Below are 19,871 nucleotides of genomic sequence, written 5' to 3'. Positions count from 1 at the left end.
TTCTTCATCTTCTTCAGATGACTGTAGGCTGCTGCAACGCATTCACACCAAGGCCCAAAATAAACTCAATATGAAAGCCAAAACAAATTTGTTCAAACAAGAAAGAGCTATCATATCGAGACTCTTGAGGATTGGCTCAGGTTCCTCATTCTCTTCATTTCTATACCTTGACCAGGGTCTACTCAGTTGATTGGACAGCAGTGTGGAGATGGAGATGGAGAAACTTCCTCCAGACACATTGCCATAAAGCCCAGACCAGGGGAGAAAATAGTGATGGAGATCAGACATAAATAGCCTACTAAATCAATCAGGCTTATTTGTACAGCAGTTATGCCATAAAGAATAGGCCAACTTTAAGAATCCTCACCACATTTACACTCCATTATAACTTAATAAATAAAAGGGAATACAAATGACACAATGTTAATCCATCCATCCACGCACAGACACAATCACGCTCACTTTCACACCTAAAGGCAGTTTGAAACATAGCCTGATCAGACTGTGTGATCAAACATTATCTAGAACCATAATGGCAATAATAAGAATAGCCTAATAAAAATAATAATAGCCCTTCATGAACTCAGCAAATTCGTTCCGTCTTATTTGTGGGGACACTAAACGCAGCATTTATCCTGCACAAATCCTCTCTCTTAATCGCCTCTCGCCGGCTGTCAGGGAGTCAGCGAAGAGACATCATGCAGTCATCTGTGGGCGGTGACAGACCATAGCGTGTTTAATCTGAGAAACAAAGATACAGACACCGACACAGACACACACACACAGTCCCTCTCTGACGGTGGATCCAGGAGGAATCTCCAGCTAGTCCCGATGGCGACGAAAATGGATTTGAGTAGCATCATAGAGCAGATGGAGACGGGGGAGCAGGACGCTGCGCTGCTGGCTCTACAGAGCTACAACAAGGAGGTAAACATGAGCACGACAGTCAAAGGACAACACCTAACACACGTTCAAACTTTATGTCAGCTACCAGATGATAGCTCGATCGCAGGAGACATGGGATGACTGTAGGGGTTTTAACACTACGATGTTATCATCATCATCACCATCATCATCCCTGGAAAGCTTATTGCACCATCTTTGATCAAACGCTCTTTAAGACGTGTTAAACGCAGTGACAACATGAGCGACACAGTTTGCTTTTGTGTTTCCACCACTGAAATACAAATCAAGCTTTATTGTCTCCTGTAAGAGACACTAAACCAGTTAAGGCTTAATTGATTCATGTTTGTGGCCGCTAGGGGGCAGCCGACAAAACTCTGAACCGTATAAAAACAAACAAGTGCAGATTGGTTTTCATCAATTTGTGAGAAAATGTCTCTTTAGCTGCTAATACCTCAATTTGCTCACCAGCTGCTCTCTGACTGTGTGTGTGGTGGATAGGCTACTGTTTACTGAGTGGACAGTGGATTTTGTCATTAGGCTACAGCTGACTGTTCCAAAATAGGAAAAATCCCAAAGTTCAACTTCTGCTCTTAAAAGTGACTGGATGGCAAAGTTTAAAACATCTTAGCTCCCAGTTGGCCTCTGAAGGGACCTTATATCCCATACACACTCTGTAACCTGATAATATCCTCCATCGGCAGTATATAATTTAAAATACCACTTCCTGTAGGCTACCACTCAACACTAAACTCATTCACTGAGAGAAAATGCCCACTCTGACCAGCATTTCTGTCATTTTCCCCTATACCCTTTGAAACACTTCACAATAACAACTACATCTCCTTTGTGTCTCGTTAAAGTTTATTGTGTCAAACTGGTTCATCATCACAGCCTATGACCGTGGGCGAAAAAAACAGTGACTACATCTGCTGTTCTCTTCAGCTGTTATGCACCACTGGATGTTTTTGTGCCTCCAGCCTCAGGGGGCAGTAATGACGAGGAGGCCACAGTGGGAAACATGACCTTACAAAAACAGACCTTGACACCGTACACAAATGATTTACGCTTGATCAGTTATCACTTATTTGTATTTCCAAACAGTGTTTTTCATTTTCACAGGAAGAGAAGATTCAAGGAGTGGTTGATTTGACTGACACACTTGCCTTTAACTTCCCCGAGTATGCTAAAGAGCAGCTGTGTCACAGGCTTTCAGTGCACTTGAGCTTTATTAAGGACATGCAGCGCTGCTTACCTGTGGGGTTAGCAGCGCTGCATGCTTCTCTCAGTCACAGAGCCTTTAACCATGTGGGAGTTGATCTCAAAGGCAATAGGATTAGATTCTCTGATACACAAATAGGGATTCCTCCAGCCCGGTCAGATCCTACTCTACTAAAGCGCTCTCAGAGAAGAGGAGCTTAGTGCTGCAGGCGACAGACTCTGCCATATAAGCTGCTTGATTCGCTGTACTTTCTTCAGTTCACTTCTGTGCTGTTAGCCAGATGCTTCAGGATCATTTCTTAGCTGTGACTACACAGTCCTAACACCAGAGGGGAGGTATCACATGCACAACAGAGAATTGTTTTACTTCCTTTATTATTATTATAATATTTTTTCATTCCATAGTTGAGAATTATTGATTCTGATTGGCTAGGGGAGAAGATGAACCCGTTTTTCCAATACTTTATGAAGTGGAGAGTTGAGAAAATTAAATTTGTTACAGAAATAAAGCTTTCTGTTACACTGTAGAATAATTTGGCAAATTAAATGCATGGCCTTTTTTCAAATTAAACATTCAATAGAATTCATGCTCATGTGTACAAATGTGTGTGTTGGGTGATAATTCATGAAAAATGAATATTATGAAGCAACCAGTGTCTAATAGTATCTATCTATCCACCTATCCATCCATCCATCCATCCATCCATCCATCTGACTTATCAAATAATCATATCAAATGACCACATTCATACCCTGAAGCCTTGTCAGTATTGCTCACATTGACATGCTGTCAGCAGCTTCACCCTCATTATAATCCCAGGGGTTGGTCAGATTGTTCTGCAGAGTGGATATTGACTTAGAGATGCCTGTTTTTGCTGGTTGGCTTCTTCTTAAGGACTTTAGCCTTCCACTTATGAGTAGTTAGCCTCCCTCTACTTGTGTTTGGCATTTGACACTATTGATTTAGATGTTATGCATGAATTCTTCTGAGAGTTGTGAAAAAGATATTTCTGAAGTGTGAATGGCATCAAAGTGACTGAGAAAATCTATAAAAGGAGATAGGCTGTCAGATTCAGATTCAGTCGCCAGTATCAGATTAAGACATAGGTGTCAACCTCAGGTGTGAGACCATGTCAACTTTTAAACAAAGATCTTGTATGAACAAAATGGTAAAACAAGAGTATAAACCATGGTTGACCATATCGGTCCTCGGCAGACTTCATGTCCTTGTCCAACCATGTGCCTTGTTCTCTCCTCATCCTGTTCTCTCTGAATATTCAAATGTAAATTATACATTTGAATATTCAGTAGAAGCATATGTGAAATTGACCTTCAACACAAACCAAGGAGAAACCACTGGTCATATAATGTGCACGCCTGTTATGCATCATGTTTACTGCTTTAAAGCAGAAGTAAGCGGAATGTTTGTGTTAATATAGGCCTAAGTCTTAAATAGTTATATCTTCCGACAGCAATCACTTACACAGGTGTTTGGTCTGAAACACGGGTCTGTCAGTCACTCTGCTCTGCTGTAAGCCGAGGAGAAAACTTTCCTTGTATCCTACAACCTTTATCCAATGAGGAGAGAGAACGGCATAAAGGGGCGGTCCTCTCTGTGTGTGCAGCCAAGGGATGCGCCTGAATGTGGTGACGTAGGGACGAGGGCGGGGATTGCTAACTCCATCGGCTGACAAGAAGTTAGCCAAAACGACCGGATCGCTTACTTCTGCTTTAATTTAGCAATATGTTCATGCTATGTTCAACCCATTGTTGTAGAAAGAAAAAAGTAGCCAGTAACCAGACAGATGAGAGACAGTAGCAGCAGGCACAGCAAAAAAAAAAAAAGTCTCTGATAAGAAATAAAGTATTTCTCTCTCTTGGAACTATAGGGCTTTTAATTTGAAATGGTTAGAGGTTCAAAGTTTGTATCAATGTGAAATAAAGTAACTTTAGCACAACAAACAGGAGCAGTCCAAAATGAGAGTTTGTACTAAAATATAAATCTGACAGATGCCAGCAAAGGATTTATAAATGAAGATCTTGCAGTTACTTCTTATATCTTTAATTGTTATCAGAGCTTTAAGATTCATCGTGTTATGTTTTCTGTTTCTTCTCCTCTCTTTCCTTCTCTTCCTTTTTATCCTCTTCATCTGTTTTCTTGCCTCTTCCTCCTTTCTATCTCTCATGATCCTACCTATTTCTTTATTCCTCCTGTCTTTGTGTTCTTCAGATGAACCAGTGCTTTACATTCAGCAGAGAAGAAGAGCAGGAACGAGAGGTACTGACACTCCCCACCCAACACCGACTCTGTGCATATACGTACATGTACTCACTGCTAGTGAATGGAAAAATAATCACAACTCTCTTAATGGTTTCACAAACATTACCACTCATTCTAGTTTTGTCACACAAAGAAGATCCAAGGGAAAGATTCCTTAGCTTCGACATGCACTGTATTTATTTTAGGTTTTACAGTATTTTAGGTTTTAAAGTTCATAAAATATTTATCTAAAAACCTAAAAATATGTAAGAAAAATGTCATAACTTGCAACTGCACTTTCCTTTACATCGGTGCAGATACACATTTACACTGACACCTTTTCTAACATGCTGTCTCTCCCTGTGTGTGAATGTCTGTTGTCTAGGAAGAAAAGTTACAAAAGGTATGAATAAGAAATCAACGTTACACCTCTCCCTTAGAGAAACAGAGCCCACAGTTAACTCCAACCTTTTTAAAGTCCCTATACAACCAAAAAATGAGGAGGTGAATTGGTCCTAATGAAAGGAATTAATTGCAGAAGTTAAATCATGGAAGGAAATTTTTAGATGTCACTGGTTTTGAACTGACAGTGGGTGTTTTATCTCTCAGTGAGAGATTGATCCAAGATAAGATGTGAGTGTTTGTGAGTAGACATGCTGGATTAGTTTGCTTCCCTCTTAATCAGTTCAGAGGTTCATTTAAAAAAAAAAAGAAAAGAAAAAATTGCAACACAGCACAATGCAGAACTTATACTGACCTGGTGCTAACAAATGGTTTGCTCTGATCTTCTGAGGCTGTATCATGTTCCACCTGATCTAAATGCATTCTCAGCACCTTACACCTACTTATGTAGGTGCATATTATTCTCTTGATATCACTTTAAACAGAGTGTAAGATACAGCCCTGAGACACAGTGTATAGGCTATATTAAGTTTTGATGAAATTTGATCTCTGAACTGATGAAAGTGAGTCACTGGTAGTCTAGAGCAATGAGCATTAGAAGAGTGTTTTAGAAGTGTCCAAATACTCATTCAGAGATTTGTTACTGCTTTCAAATCTTGTATAAATCTCTGAGAAGAATATCTTTTATTTATTTTTTATCATATACATGCTATGTGATGTTTTTTGCCACCTTCAGAGCAGAACTTAACAAACTGACAATGTGTGTTAAATTATTGTTCAGTGTTAGTTTACCCAGACACTAGAGGATGAAACAATGAGGGGGGGAAAAGAAAGTCGAGTTAGTTCAGTGTTCAGGTTCAGGTGCAGCTTACATGCTTTCACATGCCTTCGTTATCCAACTGACACGTGCACGCTTTGAGCATTCACCTTCACTAAAAATGCACAAAGATATTATGCAAGACAGCTTAGCAGACGCATTTATCAGAGCCAGTATTAGCTGCCTGCATTGGGCCGCTTCGTCAGCCGGACGACATAGGCTATGTTTCTGAAGAACTGTCAGAACAGAAATATCTCAGTTCAGCATACATTAAACAGCAAGGCAGCAGCAGCATAGATCCAGACGTCTAATATATCACATGCATTAAAAATCCCATTCCCTCTCACAGATTTGGCAGTAGTTGAAATATTCTGCTGTCAGGTTCACTAAAAACGTCACCGTTCAGATTTACTGAGCAATCAAAGCTGTAACCTGGTTCATTTGTGATTTGTATACGTCACATCATGAATTACACCTATACAGCCATACATGTTAAGCTGAGCTGGACACTTCTTTTACTTTCTGAATGTGTGAACCTTAGAAGAATCAGTACTAACCTCTCCACCACTGACACATCTGTTGTGTGACAGCATCTGGGTGAGTTGGTGCTGGGTTTCCTGAATAGGGAGTTGCAGCCTTCCTGTCTGCTGGCATGTCTAGAAACAGTTCGTATCCTGTCCAGAGACAAACACTGCCTGGACCCCTTCATCAACCGCTCCGCCATGTCGACTCTCGCCCGCTACGCTGGCATCGCTGTGGCTGGCCCCTCCACTCCCACCCACAACAAGCCGGAGGAGTGCCAAGGTAATTCCTGTCAAACATTTTCATTTTGCCATCCTGGTGTTTCTCTTGTGTTGTGTCTCTTACGAAACTCCCCAAGTCCCCTGACACTTGAAGAAATAAACAAATCCCATTAGTTTAGTCAGTGTTCAGGTGCATGCTGCATGCAGAGATTGCATTTAGAGGTGGTTCAAAGGTAACACTTTATTTGACGTCTATCTGTAACGCATTAAAACCATACTTATATTGAGTTATAATGCAGTTACAGCACTGTATAACTATAGTTATAAACAGTCATAAATGATCATAATGCTTTATAACAATAATCATAACACACTATAAAGCATTATCATTACTTATAAGGTCAGGTATTATAATATGTTAGTAACTCGCTGACAATGCCCACATCGATAATGCATAATAAATATAGTTATGTGTTATAATTGGCTTATAAATGTGTAAAACTATTATAAACACCCATAAATTATCATAAGACTTTATAATATTAAGCATAACACATCATAGAGCATTTTATAATGGCTTATAAGGTCAAGTATTATAATAGAGTTATAATACTCTATGATGTGTTATGCTTAATGTTATAAAGTCTTATGATAATTTATGTGTTTATAATGATAGTTATACACGATTATAAGACAATAACACATTATAACTATATTTATAATGCATTATCGATGTGGGCATTGTCAGCACGTTACTAACAGTTATAATGTATTATAATACCTGACCTTATAAGTCATGATAAAATGCTTTATAGTGTGTTATGATTATTGTTATAAAGCATTATGATCATTTATGAGTGTTTATAACTATAGTTATACAGTGCTATAACTGCATTATAACTCATTATAAGTATGGTTATAATGTGTTAGCGTCAAATAAAATTTGTTACCAAAAAATATATAATCCTAATTAAATGTTGTTGAAATTGAATATACTGTATATTTGTAAGCTGGTTGGCTTGTAATATAGTTTTAAAATTGACATTTCTAATTTGCAACTGTAATATTTAATTCAGTCTTTTATACAGTAGCCCCGAGAGAAAACACATGTGAACAGACGCCAACAAAATATCAGAAAACATCAGTGTAACTACACATGAGCTAGAAATACTCACAACAGAAGTGTTTCCAGGAGAGTCTGATCAGGGTCCTGCATGTCATCCTCTCGGTTGCTGTTGGAATAAAGGCAGAAAATAGCTTTAAAGAAGTTAGTGATGAACCTAGCAGAGATGCACTTGTGTTTTACATTTAGAAGTTACAAAGCCAAGGTCATCAATTTGTGTGTCCCTTTCAATTGTATTGTGAGTATTTGCAGCTGAATTCTGTGTTTGGATTTCTGTTTTATATGTTGCTCACAGTTCATGCACAAAACCCAACTGCTCATTTTAGTGTCTACCCACTCTTCTACCAGCAGCTATGTTTATCGCCTGTCTCTTCTTCTCATGAGACCTTTATCCTAAAAGCAGTCTAAATATAAGTTGAACTTGACTTTCGCTGGATTTCTCTTCCTAGTGGAGGGGGAGGAGGGAGAAGAGGGGGAGGCAGCTGATGAATCCAGTGAGGTGAAAGAAGCCTCCCCACCTTCAGAAAACCCTGACCAGGAAGTGATTGTCGAGGCTCTCAAGTCCATTTGTAACATCCTGCTACACAATCAGACGGGACAGGTCAGTCTCTCTCTGCTCTGTGTCTCTTTCTACCTATTACATACATTTTTAAATCCTCAGCCTGTGTTGATGCTCATCTATGATATCTACCTCTGATGGATGGATGACAGGTAGTAGCTGCAGATCTCCAGTTGATAAAGGGCGTGGCAGAGAGGCTGAAGCAGTGTCATGATCCCACCTGGAACCATGAGGTATGGACATTGTTGCCTCAAAGCAAGAGAATCATCCATGGCAGTGTGTTGTTTGTTCGATGTATTTTAGTGTGTTTGCATGTTTTCCCACTATTGTCCTTAGTTTTCTTGAGCTGTACGATCATGGGTCCAATTTTTAACCCAGGTACAAATGTTTTTATACATCCACACTGATGGCTGTTATGGCAGGAAACATGTCACTGGATTGTCCATCTGTCCCATTTTCATGAACTCAGCACCCCAGGAAGGCTCTGAGCAAATTTTAAATTTGACAGGTTCACTTGGACTCAAGGGTGAACTGATGAGACTGTGTTGGTCAAAGGTTAAAGGGACATTGTGTAACTTCTCCTGTTATCTATTCACAAAATCGATTATTTAGTTCAAAAGTATGTTTTTCATTAATCAGTAATCCCCCACATCAACAAACTGAAGTGTTCCTTTCAGCTCTGAATTAGCCGTTCATATCATTCATATCTACGTGGAGCGGGTAAGCTCGGTGCTGCTGCCATGTGGTGTCTCCATGTTTTTACGTTCAGTGGCAGCGTGACGGTAGGAAACCACGGAAACTCAGTGGAGACACCGGAGCTGTCGGCTCAGGTGGAGGTGGCGTCTGTGAAAAGTCACCGCGGTAACGCAGTGAGGAGGAATGGAGCGTTACACTGATGCTGCATTCACCTGCAGTCGGGCAGACGGCCGTCGGTAACAAACCAGATGTCATTTTAGTCACAGAAGTCCAGAGAAAGCTGGTAAAACGTGGGTCAGGTAAACAATACGACATCGTCATGACAACATATCGTCACGTGTATTGTTTTGCCTCGTGCTGACGGACCACTTGTTTACATAGAGGCTTGTTTATGCCGTTACGTGCAGCGGCTGTCGTCCGTCTGCCGTCTGCCCAATTTCACGTGAATGCAGCATGAAAAATACGATTGAGTTGCTTGCGATATACAACCGCAACGCTAGATGGGAGTAATTCCTACACAATGTACCTTTAAAGTGACCTAACAAAACATTTTGTTACAATTTCAATTAGTCAGGGGGAGACTTCTACAGTAACTGTGGAGGAGCAACAACATCACACTAAACTTCTCAATACATTCATACATGTCTCAGACCAAAGCAGCTGAATGGTGCATGATTTGGCCCTGAATGAGTCAACAACTGTAAAACAGGAAGTAGTCAGTTCTATATTTAGCCCCACTCTGAAGATGGACTGTCTGTGTCTCTGCTGTCTCTGTCCAGGTGCGTTTCTTTGACTTGCGTCTCACCTTCCTGCTGACTGCCCTGAGAGTGGACGTCAGGGCAGAGCTGGCCCGGCAGCTCCACGGCGTCAATCTGCTAGGTAACTACTAACTGTCTGTTACCATAGTGACCTGGTTAACTAACATCAGTTCTCTGTTACAAGACTCTAAATTCAGCAACACATAAATGTAAAACAATACAATGATCAAACATCACTTGACAATCTTTTATAAGAAGTAAAGGATTTTGTAGACAAACGGGACAAAGAATCAGTCGGTACCTCCTGTCCTGTGTATCCTAGGCAACCAGCTGGATGCCACGCTGGGTCTGTCTTGGCCAGACACGTTGGAGACTGCGCGGGCAGGATTAGAGGACGTCCCACCTGAAGAGCTTCCCCCACTGAGTCGGCAGCAGACAGAACTAGCTATGGAGATACTGAAAATATTGTTCAATGTCACGTTCGACACAGCGAGGCGTAAGATTGACGAGGTACCAAAGATAATCTAATCATTTCAGGCATGTTGTTATCAATGCTACACTGATCATTGTGAATTACATTGTCAAAAGTCCTTAATTCTAATAATAATGTATGTTTAAAAAACACTTTCTGTTTATAACGATACAACACTGTCTAATTTAATCAAAATATTTGAAAAAATATAACTTTGGCCAGATAATTAAGCTGAAGGAAAAGTCTGCCAAAAATGTCATACCTGAGGTGACTTTCTTTCTTGAGACCATCAGTCAGGTTCAAATCGTTATTGACGCACTGACAGGAGAAGATCAAATGGTCACAGCTATAGCAACAGGAAAACTTGCAATACAGATTAGGGACATACATAAAATATTTAGAGAACACCTTAACATGCATGGTACTGTAACATGTGTATGTGAAGGAAGAGGCAGCAGAGTACAGACGTCTGGTAGCCATCCTGAGACACTGTCTGATGAGCAGCGCAGACGGAGACGAGCGCACCGAGGAGTTCCACAGGTAGGACAACATGCACTTTGCTTCTGTTGCCTGTTTTCTCTGCTCATTGATTACATGAATGATACAGTCATTGCCCCTCCCCCCACTCCCACCCCCCCACCTCTTTTTCTCAGCCATACTGTTAATTTGCTGGGTAACCTCCCTCTGCCCTGTTTGGATGTACTGTTGATGCCCAAGGTGCAACAAGGCTCCATCGAGTACATGGGGGTCAACATGGATGCTGTCAACATGCTGCTGGAGTTCATGGAGAAAAAACTTGACCGGGTAAGACAAGTCCTCCACCATGACCTCTGTTGTTTGCCTACATTTTAATGGATGTAAAATTGTTAAAATTGACCACACCACGTTTCACCACTAGGTGGAGGTGTGTGCTAACTGCTGGATGAAAAACTCATGTAAAAGCAGCAAAGACACTATATCCTCTGTGAAAAGTCCACATGTAAAACGAGATTGGTGAACTAATTCACTGTAATCAGTGGCTCCACACTAAGATTCAATGGAGCATGTAAAAAATTACATTCACATTGATAAGAAAAATTCTGGTTTATTATAAATAAGGTCATATATAATTTTGGTTAAGCCAACGCTAGCGTGCACTGCGAAAACTCCAAATCTGACCAAGAATATTTGTCCTATTTCTACGCAAAATGTAATTTATTTCAACTCACTTATTTCAAGTGAAAATTAGTTTGAAACAAGTAAAAATTATCTAAAAACAAGTACATTTTTAGGTGATGAGTCTTATTTAAAGTGGAAAGAGATTAGTTTTGACTAGAAATTAGACATTTTGACAAGAAATAAGACAAATATTCTTGGAAAGATTTTAGGTGTGAGACTGGAAACAAAACTGCAGTGGCGCTCCGCCCAGCTCTACATCCATGTCCTCTTCCTGTACACTGTCTCAGCTAATGCAGGAATCAGCAGATTCAAACTGGAATCTAGCTTCAAACCAAGATGCCGGAGCTCGGCTTGCTGTTGTAGTCCAGTTGACTGCTCGCATTTGTTGTGAAATTGTTTGAATGTAAAAGTTTGCTGGTCATTTCAAAAGGGACATAAGCTGAAGGAGACCCTTCTCCCATCACTAAACTTACTGACTGAGAGCTGCCGCATCCACCGCGAGACCAGGAAGTTCCTGAGGACAAAGGTCAGTGCCAGGCTGAGGCAAATAAAATCCATCATCAAGAGATTAATTATCAATGCTCCTTGCTTTTTGATGGCTCATGTACCCCATGTGTGGATGTTTGTGTTCAGGTGCTGCCCCCACTGCGAGATGTGAAGAACAAACCAGAGGTGGGCAACGCCCTGAGGAACAAACTAGTCCGCCTCATGACAAGCATCGACACTGACGTCAAGGACTGTGCTGCAGAATTCCTCTTTGTTCTGTGCAAAGAAAGTGGTGAGGAAAATATATATGTTGACAAATCATGTTGATTTCTGTGTGACTGACTTTAAGACATTGACCATCACAACTGATCAAATGTAGGTGGGCTCTATGCACAGCTCCACCACTTCCTGAATTTAAGGCAGGTCCTTCATTTCCTGTCTTACATTATTGGACAAACTGATTAATCCAGGTGTGTCTGAGTAGTCACAATGGTCAGACACACCTGGATTAATCAGTTTGGACAGGAAATGAAGGACCTGCCTTAAATTCAGGAAGTGGTGGAGCGGTGCATAGAGCCCATTAGCTATGATTAAACAAACATGTTGTGATTTGAAACCCTCACCATGTTTAAAATCACTCACCAGTGCATATGTTAAAATGATTGCCCCTCCTTTAGAGAAATAAATCTTGTCCAAACTATTCAAAAGATTTGACTTTGATCGTGTGGATAATAAAACCTTTGTCCTAAACCCAAATCTTGATACAGTTTGGTACAGCTTTCACTTTAATATTCAGACCTTTACACCAGCCTGCACTGGATTAAGTTGTGTCTCTTAATGTGTCCAAATGCCGCTGCTATATTAACAGTAATACCAATATGTTTTCTATCCAGTTTCAAGGTTTATTAAGTACACTGGGTACGGTAACGCTGCAGGTCTGCTGGCTGCTAGAGGACTGCTGAGGGGAGGCAGAGACTCTGGAGTCTACTCTGAAGATGAAGACTCTGAGACTGAGGAGTACAGAGAAGCCAAGGACCAGTCAGTACCACCTCAACTCTGTGTCACACTAACTCACTGTCTGATATGTTGCATTTAATTGCACCTTTTCCAAAAACAACATTTGGTAGTTTCTAAATGAGCTTGGGAAGCATCATGATGAAAGGCCTGAAAGAGCTCACCTGCCTCCTTTTAACACTAAGGAGCAGCTGCTCTCCTCTCAGCTTCTTACCTCATCTCTAAAGCTTTGGTTAACTAACACATGGACACCTGTAGACTCCCACAGACTCATACTTATTTTCATTTAAACTTTTAATACATTTTATATCATCTATGTATTCTATGGATATGCACTATGAATCAAGGTGGATAGAGGCAGACCTCACAGTCAGTCACAGTCCTTAAAGGAGACATATTATGCCCCTTTTCCACAAATTGAAATAGTTTCCAGGTGTCTTAAAGACATGTCTGTGACTTGCTTTGGTCAAAATACCCCAAGGATCAAACATCACAGCTCTTTTCATCCGCTCAAAATAGCCCTGTTCAGAACGGCTGGTTTCAGTCCCTGTCCCTTTAAATGCAAATGAACCACTGCTTGCCCCGCCCCGTCCCGCCCCGTCCCGCCCCGCCTGTTTTCCAGTTCCCGTGCAGTCTGTACCCTAGTAAATTAGTGCCAAGGTATTCAGGTAACATATTGACTGGTACGCCTACACCAGAGCGTTGCGTACACTCTGAGCTCATCATTTTGGCCTCTTGAAACTGAAATTGTACCACTAATCAAAGATGATGATCATAAGTAAGAGTTTGGACATGAACTAAAAGGTAAATGTAGAGCTTTCTCTTCAGGCTTTCCTCCATGGAGAAAACAGACATGACCGTCCACCACACACACACACACACACACACACGCACACACACACACACACACACACACGTAGACTGGGTGAAGAGCTGTTGTTCCAGAGTGAGAGGTTTCACAGGAATCTGTCTGAGAGCTCTCCCAGGGAACTAAGCACTTAAACATCTTGGTAATTGGATAACTGTGACCACACTAGCCACAGTCTGTCTGACCTCCTAATACCTGTCTGCAATTTCAAGACACACCTGAACCAACGAAGCCCCAAGATTTTATCACCTCTTCACACTTGCTTCCACAGCAGCTACAGTAGGACCCTCTGAGGCACTAGAGAGTGGTCCAATCAGAGTTTTTGAGCTCAAGCTTCCTGAGGATTCAGGAGAACATCGTGGGGAGGTGTGAGCTGCAGATAGTGTAAACAGAACCTCATGATTGGATTTACTATCAGCCCTCCAACCCCTGATTCAATTCACTGCCAGCTGACAGCTTCCATTTGCTCCTTACCCGAGTCTCCAAGACATGAGGTTTGCAACAGCAAAGTCATCAGTTAAGGAATTATCAGTTAAGGAGACCAGGTATACTTACCAACTTGAAGATAGCCTTTATTGTTTATCGGTCCAATGACGTTGTTCCTTACATTGCAGGTTCCTCTATTGATGCCTGTATGGTAAATAGACTATATGGAGCTTTTCTTAGTCTTATCAACCACTAAATGTGCTTTACAATGGAAAAAAAAAATCATACACACACATTCAAATGTGCACTGACCATTTGATTAGTGGACAGTCTGCTCGAAGGAGTCCCATCTTCTCCAGAGACCAGAAACCCTGAACTGTTCCAGTTCCAGTCACCAGTCATTGTTCTCCTCTCAAGTAGATGCCTCTGTTCCAACATAATACATCACGTGAAGTCATTATGTGCATCACAGAACTGTCTATACCCTCACATCCAATAGAGTTTGGATCTTTTTTTTTTTTTTTGGCTTTTTCATGCCTTTATTTGACAGTACAGTCGAGAGTGACAGGAAATGGGGAGGCAGAGAGAGGGGGAATGACACGCAGGAAAGGGCCGTCCGATGCGGGACTCGAACCGGGGCCGCCTGCACGAGGACTATAGCCTCAACACATGGGGCGCCTGTGACAACACAGCTGGGTTGAGAGCAGAGACGACATTAAATGAATTACCTTTGGAACTAAAGATGATTTTTGATCTAGTTTTTGTAAAACGTTGCCGTTTTCTGTTTGTCTTTTGTCTCCAGTATAAACCCAATAACAGGAGTCGTGCAAGAGGATCAACCTAATCCCATGGAGGGAATGACAGAGGAGCAGAAGGAATATGAAGCCATGAAGTTGGTCCAGATGTTTGACAAACTGTCCAGGTTAATGAACACAGCACAACACACACAAACACAAACACAAACACACAGTACAGGACACATGGACTGGTTTAAACTCCCACATTTGTCAGAGTTTGGAATAACTGGACCGAGACGCAGACACCAACACAGAAACTGGTATGGCAAGGTAATTTATTAAACTCATGGGGGGTTCCAAAAACAAGTGAAGGGTCTCAGCACACCTGAAGATGCAGGTGCGTAGGAGGAGGGCATAACCCAAAGTACTGAGTTCAGAAGAAGCTCCCGCACACTGTCTCACTCTCAATTAATTTATTAAAGCAACGTTTCGGTCACAACTGTGACCTTCATCAGGCATATGAAAAACATTTCAAACATGATTCATATATATACAGATATTCCCGGTGGGACTGACCAATCAGGGGACTGGGGGGCTCAACTTGTGATGAGCTTCACCTGTTGGGGGGCGACAACATTCAATTAACACATAGACACATCATAAAGTATAACATGATGAGTAAGAAAATGTAAAAGTATATATATACTATATATAAACACGATATAATACACAACACAATACAATGTATATAAATAGGGGCAGCTGTGCCAATTGTTAAGAAGTTCTATTTGTTAGTTTTTTATAAAAAACAACAGATATAGGGGCTATAATATCACAATAAATAGCCAACATTCTATATATACAAAGAAAAGGGATATCCAGAGCTGATTGGTCAGTCCCACCGGGAATATCTGTATATATATGAATCATGTTTGAAATGTTTTTCATATGCCTGATGAAGGTCACAGTTGTGACCGAAACGTTGCTTTAATAAATTAATTGAGAGTGAGACAGTGTGCGGGAGCTTCTTCTGAACATTAAACTCATGGGGAAAAGCACCAACTGAGCACCAACACAAGGGACGAATGTAGACGATCCAACAAAGGGCAACAGGAAAACACTCAGGTGAAATACACAAGGGAGAAACTAGAGACACAGGTGGTGCAATCAGACACAGGTGAGACGCATGAGGTGATCACTGGAGGGAAAGGACAGGAAGACAAGACAGAAACTTCAAAATAAAACTCAACCGGGAACGAGAGACACAAACCAACTTCATGTTTTGGATGTCATTTCAGAATTGTTGCTCACAGTAGAAAGCCGAGTATAACACTAAAATATACAGCAATCAATACTGCCCCTATGGCACTGAAATGCTTTCACTGAAAAAATGTTAATTCAGTATCTATTGCATTAAAAAATATTTCTATATTTATGATGAATTTATGGTATTATGGGCTGAGAGTGTGATGTCGTTCCTGAAAGGCTATTTTTTATGATGAAATCAGAGGAAATGCAATGTGTTTGTCAGTGAGTGCAGCTTATTAATGCTATCATATCATTCATCAAAAGACAACAGTGTTTTTTTGTAATTTACTGTCATGTTGCAGTGATTAAGGCCAGGGCTAACACAGTGCAGACACTGTGTTGTTTGGTTCTGATTCATTATATACATTAGTATTTTGTGTATTTGTCAGTGTTTTAAACAGGATTGTGTTTTCAGGAGTTATTCCTCCACAGCTTTTAGCTCTCAGTGCTTCAGGCTCCTTCAAACCTGCACTCACTGGATTTGAACCATCTTTCTCTGCAGGACCAACTTGATCCAGCCCATGCAGCTTGGTATGGACGGGAAGATGCGAGAGATGACTGCAGAGGACATGTGTAAACTGGCCCACAATCCTTTGTTCCAGCAAGAGGAACCAAGGAACTCAGACAGTGAAAATGAGGGTTAAAAACAGAAGTTTGAAATGCAGAGACAGATTTAAACCCTGTAACAGTCACAACTTGTTATCTACAATATTCACATGCCACAGGGTCCAGCCTCTTCCTGTTTGTTTGATGTTCTGATGGGGGTGTGAAGTGTGAACAGGTGGGATTAGTTTAGGCAGTTTGAAGGATCATATCACTGTTTTTTATGTGTACCAAAACACCACTGTTTTACTGTTTTCCAAGGTTTAGCACTAATCTATTTCCTTCCACTCATTAGTTTCAGTCCATTTCAGGACTGTATGGAGACAGTGTAAAGGAAAATATTAAAATGATAATTGGACTGAAATATGAAACATCTTCCAGTGGCAGAGCATCAGAGCTGCATAAAGAAGATGTTTTCATGTAGGTTTGAACGGTCAAGATGCAAAGTTGTTTTTCAGTCAACTTATTTAATCAAGATGCTCTTTCTTTTGATTGACAGCTGCTGAATTCATGGTGGTGAAGTGAAATTCTGGCCCCTTTGACTTAAAATGCTTATAGATCTTGAAAATTGTACATGGCCTTAGCTTGGCTAATTGCTCAGATTCCAAAAAATATGTTTTGGCGCTCAAATCACACACACATTAATACACAACATCAGTTTTGTCATTTATTGTATGAAAAATGTTCAGACTGTGAAACTCCCAAATCCCCAATTTCAGAGTGCCCCTGAATGCACCACAAGGGGAAAAGTCTGCTTACAGCTCCATGACTACATGTCAACACATTACTTCTGACAAACTAAAGTGAAAAACTAGTTTGCAGCCAGTTTTTCCTCTATATTATGACGGACTTAAACCTAATGGTTGGAGAATCAGTCAGGTCGGCTTTAGGAGGTGGTTGACAATCATGTGATGTGATCTGCTGATGTTAAAGTTGAACATTTCTGCTCTGGTGTGTGTGTGTTTGTGTGTGTGTGTGTGTGGCTGAGCTCTGCGTGTTCTTTCTGTCAGAACCTGAACCTCCGTGTGGTTCAGGGCAGCTCACGTCACTAGGTCCTTATTACGAGCATGTCAACGGTCAGTCACAGTCTTCTCAACAAACAGGACACTCCACCGGCCTCCTGACCACAGTTTGCATTTAGAGCTACTACAGCAGGGAAGAGGGTCTTGTCTGTGTTTGAGCGCTTCGTGATCAGACAATGTGTCATTTCTACTTGTCATGAGAACAGGAGGAGAATTATGAAAGCTAGCCAAAGAGATGTTGATCAGTTTGCAACAATAGATCCAGCTGTATTTTTTGAAAAGACTTAAACAAGAGGAATTTTAGATGCCTGCTGTTTTTCATGAAGCTCTGCAGATGCTCTATTTTTAGATGTGAAACGTGAAACTGCAGAGAGGTGAGTTAGATGAAATATTCTTGTGCAAAGAGAGAGTCTATAATCTGACAGACATTCCATATTGAATGTGTTTATATTGTTATTGTATAGCTGCCAACTAGCATGGACTTAATATACATTAAATGTGTTTGAATGACGGAGTTGTCTTGTCTCATTATTGATGCAGTGTTAAGTGTTGATTTTCAAAAATGGGAAAGTGTTGCCCCATCATCATCATTGGTCCCTTTGACACTTGGGTAACACTTTATTTTATCTTCTCTATAACACATTATAACCATACTTATAATGAGTTATAATGCAGTTATAGCACTGTATAACTATAATTATAAACACTTATAGATTACCATAAGGCTTTATAACAATAAGCATAACACATTATAGAGCATTTTATAATGGCTTATAAGGTCAAGTATTATAATAGAGTTGCCCTATATTTATAAATGTCTATATTTATATATTTTTTTACCAGTCCACCACAGTGTGCATGGCACGTGTGAGTGTGTTTGTATGTACTGCTGTAACTTGCGAATTTCCCCGTCGTGGGATGGTAAAGGCATACTTTAATGCTCTATAATGTGTTATGCTTATTGTTATAATGTCTTATGATAATCTATGAGTGTTTATAATGATAGTTATACACGTTCATAAGCCAATTACAACACATTATAACTATAATGCATTATCGATGTGGCCATTGTCAGTGAGTTACTAACAATTATAACGTATTATAATACCTGACCTTATAAGTCATGATAAATGCTTTATAGTGTGTTATGATTATTATATATTGCTTTATGAGTGTTTTTAACTATAGTTATACAGTGATATAACTGCATAATAACTCATTATAAGTATCCGTTATAATGCGTTATAGAGATAGGCATCAAGTAAAGTGTTACCGAAACGGGTCTTCCTAATTTGAGATACTCTGTAGCCATGTTACTGACAGTGAATCCTTCTATTCAGTGTGTGCAAGGCAAAGATAAACATGACAGTATAAAATAAACTCTACCTCAGGGTGAGACAGAGACTCAGGTCACCGACAGCAGAGGGAGCTGAACTGAGGTTTATACACTCATGTTGTTATCTATAATATCTGATCATACATCGGTCTCCTATCTGGTCCTCCTGTGATATGATGGACATAGTGATGTTTGATGTACAGAATGACTGAATTCATGTTAACGAGGCAATAACAATAAAAAGTGGGTAGTTTTCCCACGGGGATGGCATGATGGGAAATTATTTCATGTTAAATAACCAGAACGTGAAACTACTTCTACTTCTTGACTCATAAATGTTTTTGCAGCTCTGTGGTAGAAGCAGCATTGGTAAGAAAAAAATGGGACGTGTCACTGAAAAAGTTCATAAACATCCAATTAAGATTAAACCTTGTTAATGTTTCCTTGGCTCCAAACTTAAAATGTGACAGAGAGATTCAGAGGTCTGGTGCTTCTAATGAGACGTGTGAGGCAGAGGCAGAATCCAAACACATCTGCCTTAAAATGAACATGCTGCACTCAGAACGCAAACCAGCCTCCACATTAAGGACTTTGGTCCCTATGAAACTTAACTTTTTCATTTTTAACTCTGTTGCTACGTTACCCACATTGAATCCACTGAATTTCACTTTCCCATGATGATTTGAGGTGGGTATTACAGTTTTAAATGTGAACTGTCTGATGGCTCATATTGATGTTGTGTAGTGGTTTTCCTCTGGGCTCAAATCTGCAGACCAACCGATAAGAAAAAACAGAAAACACAACAGTAATCTATCAGTGAAACACAAGTGCAGCAATGCATCAACTTACTAACTGAACAACAAAGGTTCAGACTTGTGGATGTTTTTTTTCTTCTGTAAATGCAAGTGTTTATTTATCCATATGGGAGCAGAGTGCACTTCTGAGTTGCACATGCAACT

General features: G+C 40.4%; 1 protein-coding gene across 2 annotated transcripts; it reads left to right on the top strand.

The window, feature by feature from the left end:
* The first annotated feature begins 693 nt into the window (after positions 1–693).
* Positions 694–18,086, top strand: ric8a (RIC8 guanine nucleotide exchange factor A). 2 transcript variants are annotated; one of them, XM_085778228.1, is made up of 14 exons: positions 694–927; positions 4,355–4,402; positions 6,194–6,407; positions 7,919–8,070; positions 8,181–8,261; positions 9,504–9,603; positions 9,805–9,992; positions 10,400–10,494; positions 10,608–10,758; positions 11,543–11,638; positions 11,746–11,890; positions 12,492–12,636; positions 14,709–14,828; positions 16,454–18,086. In XM_085778228.1, exons 1-14 carry the CDS (start codon positions 832–834, stop codon positions 16,593–16,595), a joined length of 1,773 nt encoding a protein of 590 aa, XP_085634354.1. In that variant the 5' UTR covers positions 694–831; the 3' UTR covers positions 16,596–18,086. The 2 variants fall into 2 exon arrangements, with proteins under 2 accessions (XP_085634354.1, XP_085634356.1); XM_085778230.1 differs by having other exon boundaries at positions 6,194–6,358; positions 7,969–8,070; positions 16,454–16,829.
* The last annotated feature ends 1,785 nt before the right edge of the window (positions 18,087–19,871 follow it).

Source organism: Trachurus japonicus, chromosome 6 (assembly GCF_045865225.1).
Source record: "Trachurus japonicus isolate A0001 chromosome 6, Traja_1.0".
NCBI classification, from domain to species: Eukaryota; Metazoa; Chordata; class Actinopteri; order Carangiformes; family Carangidae; genus Trachurus; species Trachurus japonicus.
The sequence above is the reverse complement of the archived record's forward strand: the minus strand, read 5'-3'. Positions and strand labels throughout refer to the sequence as shown.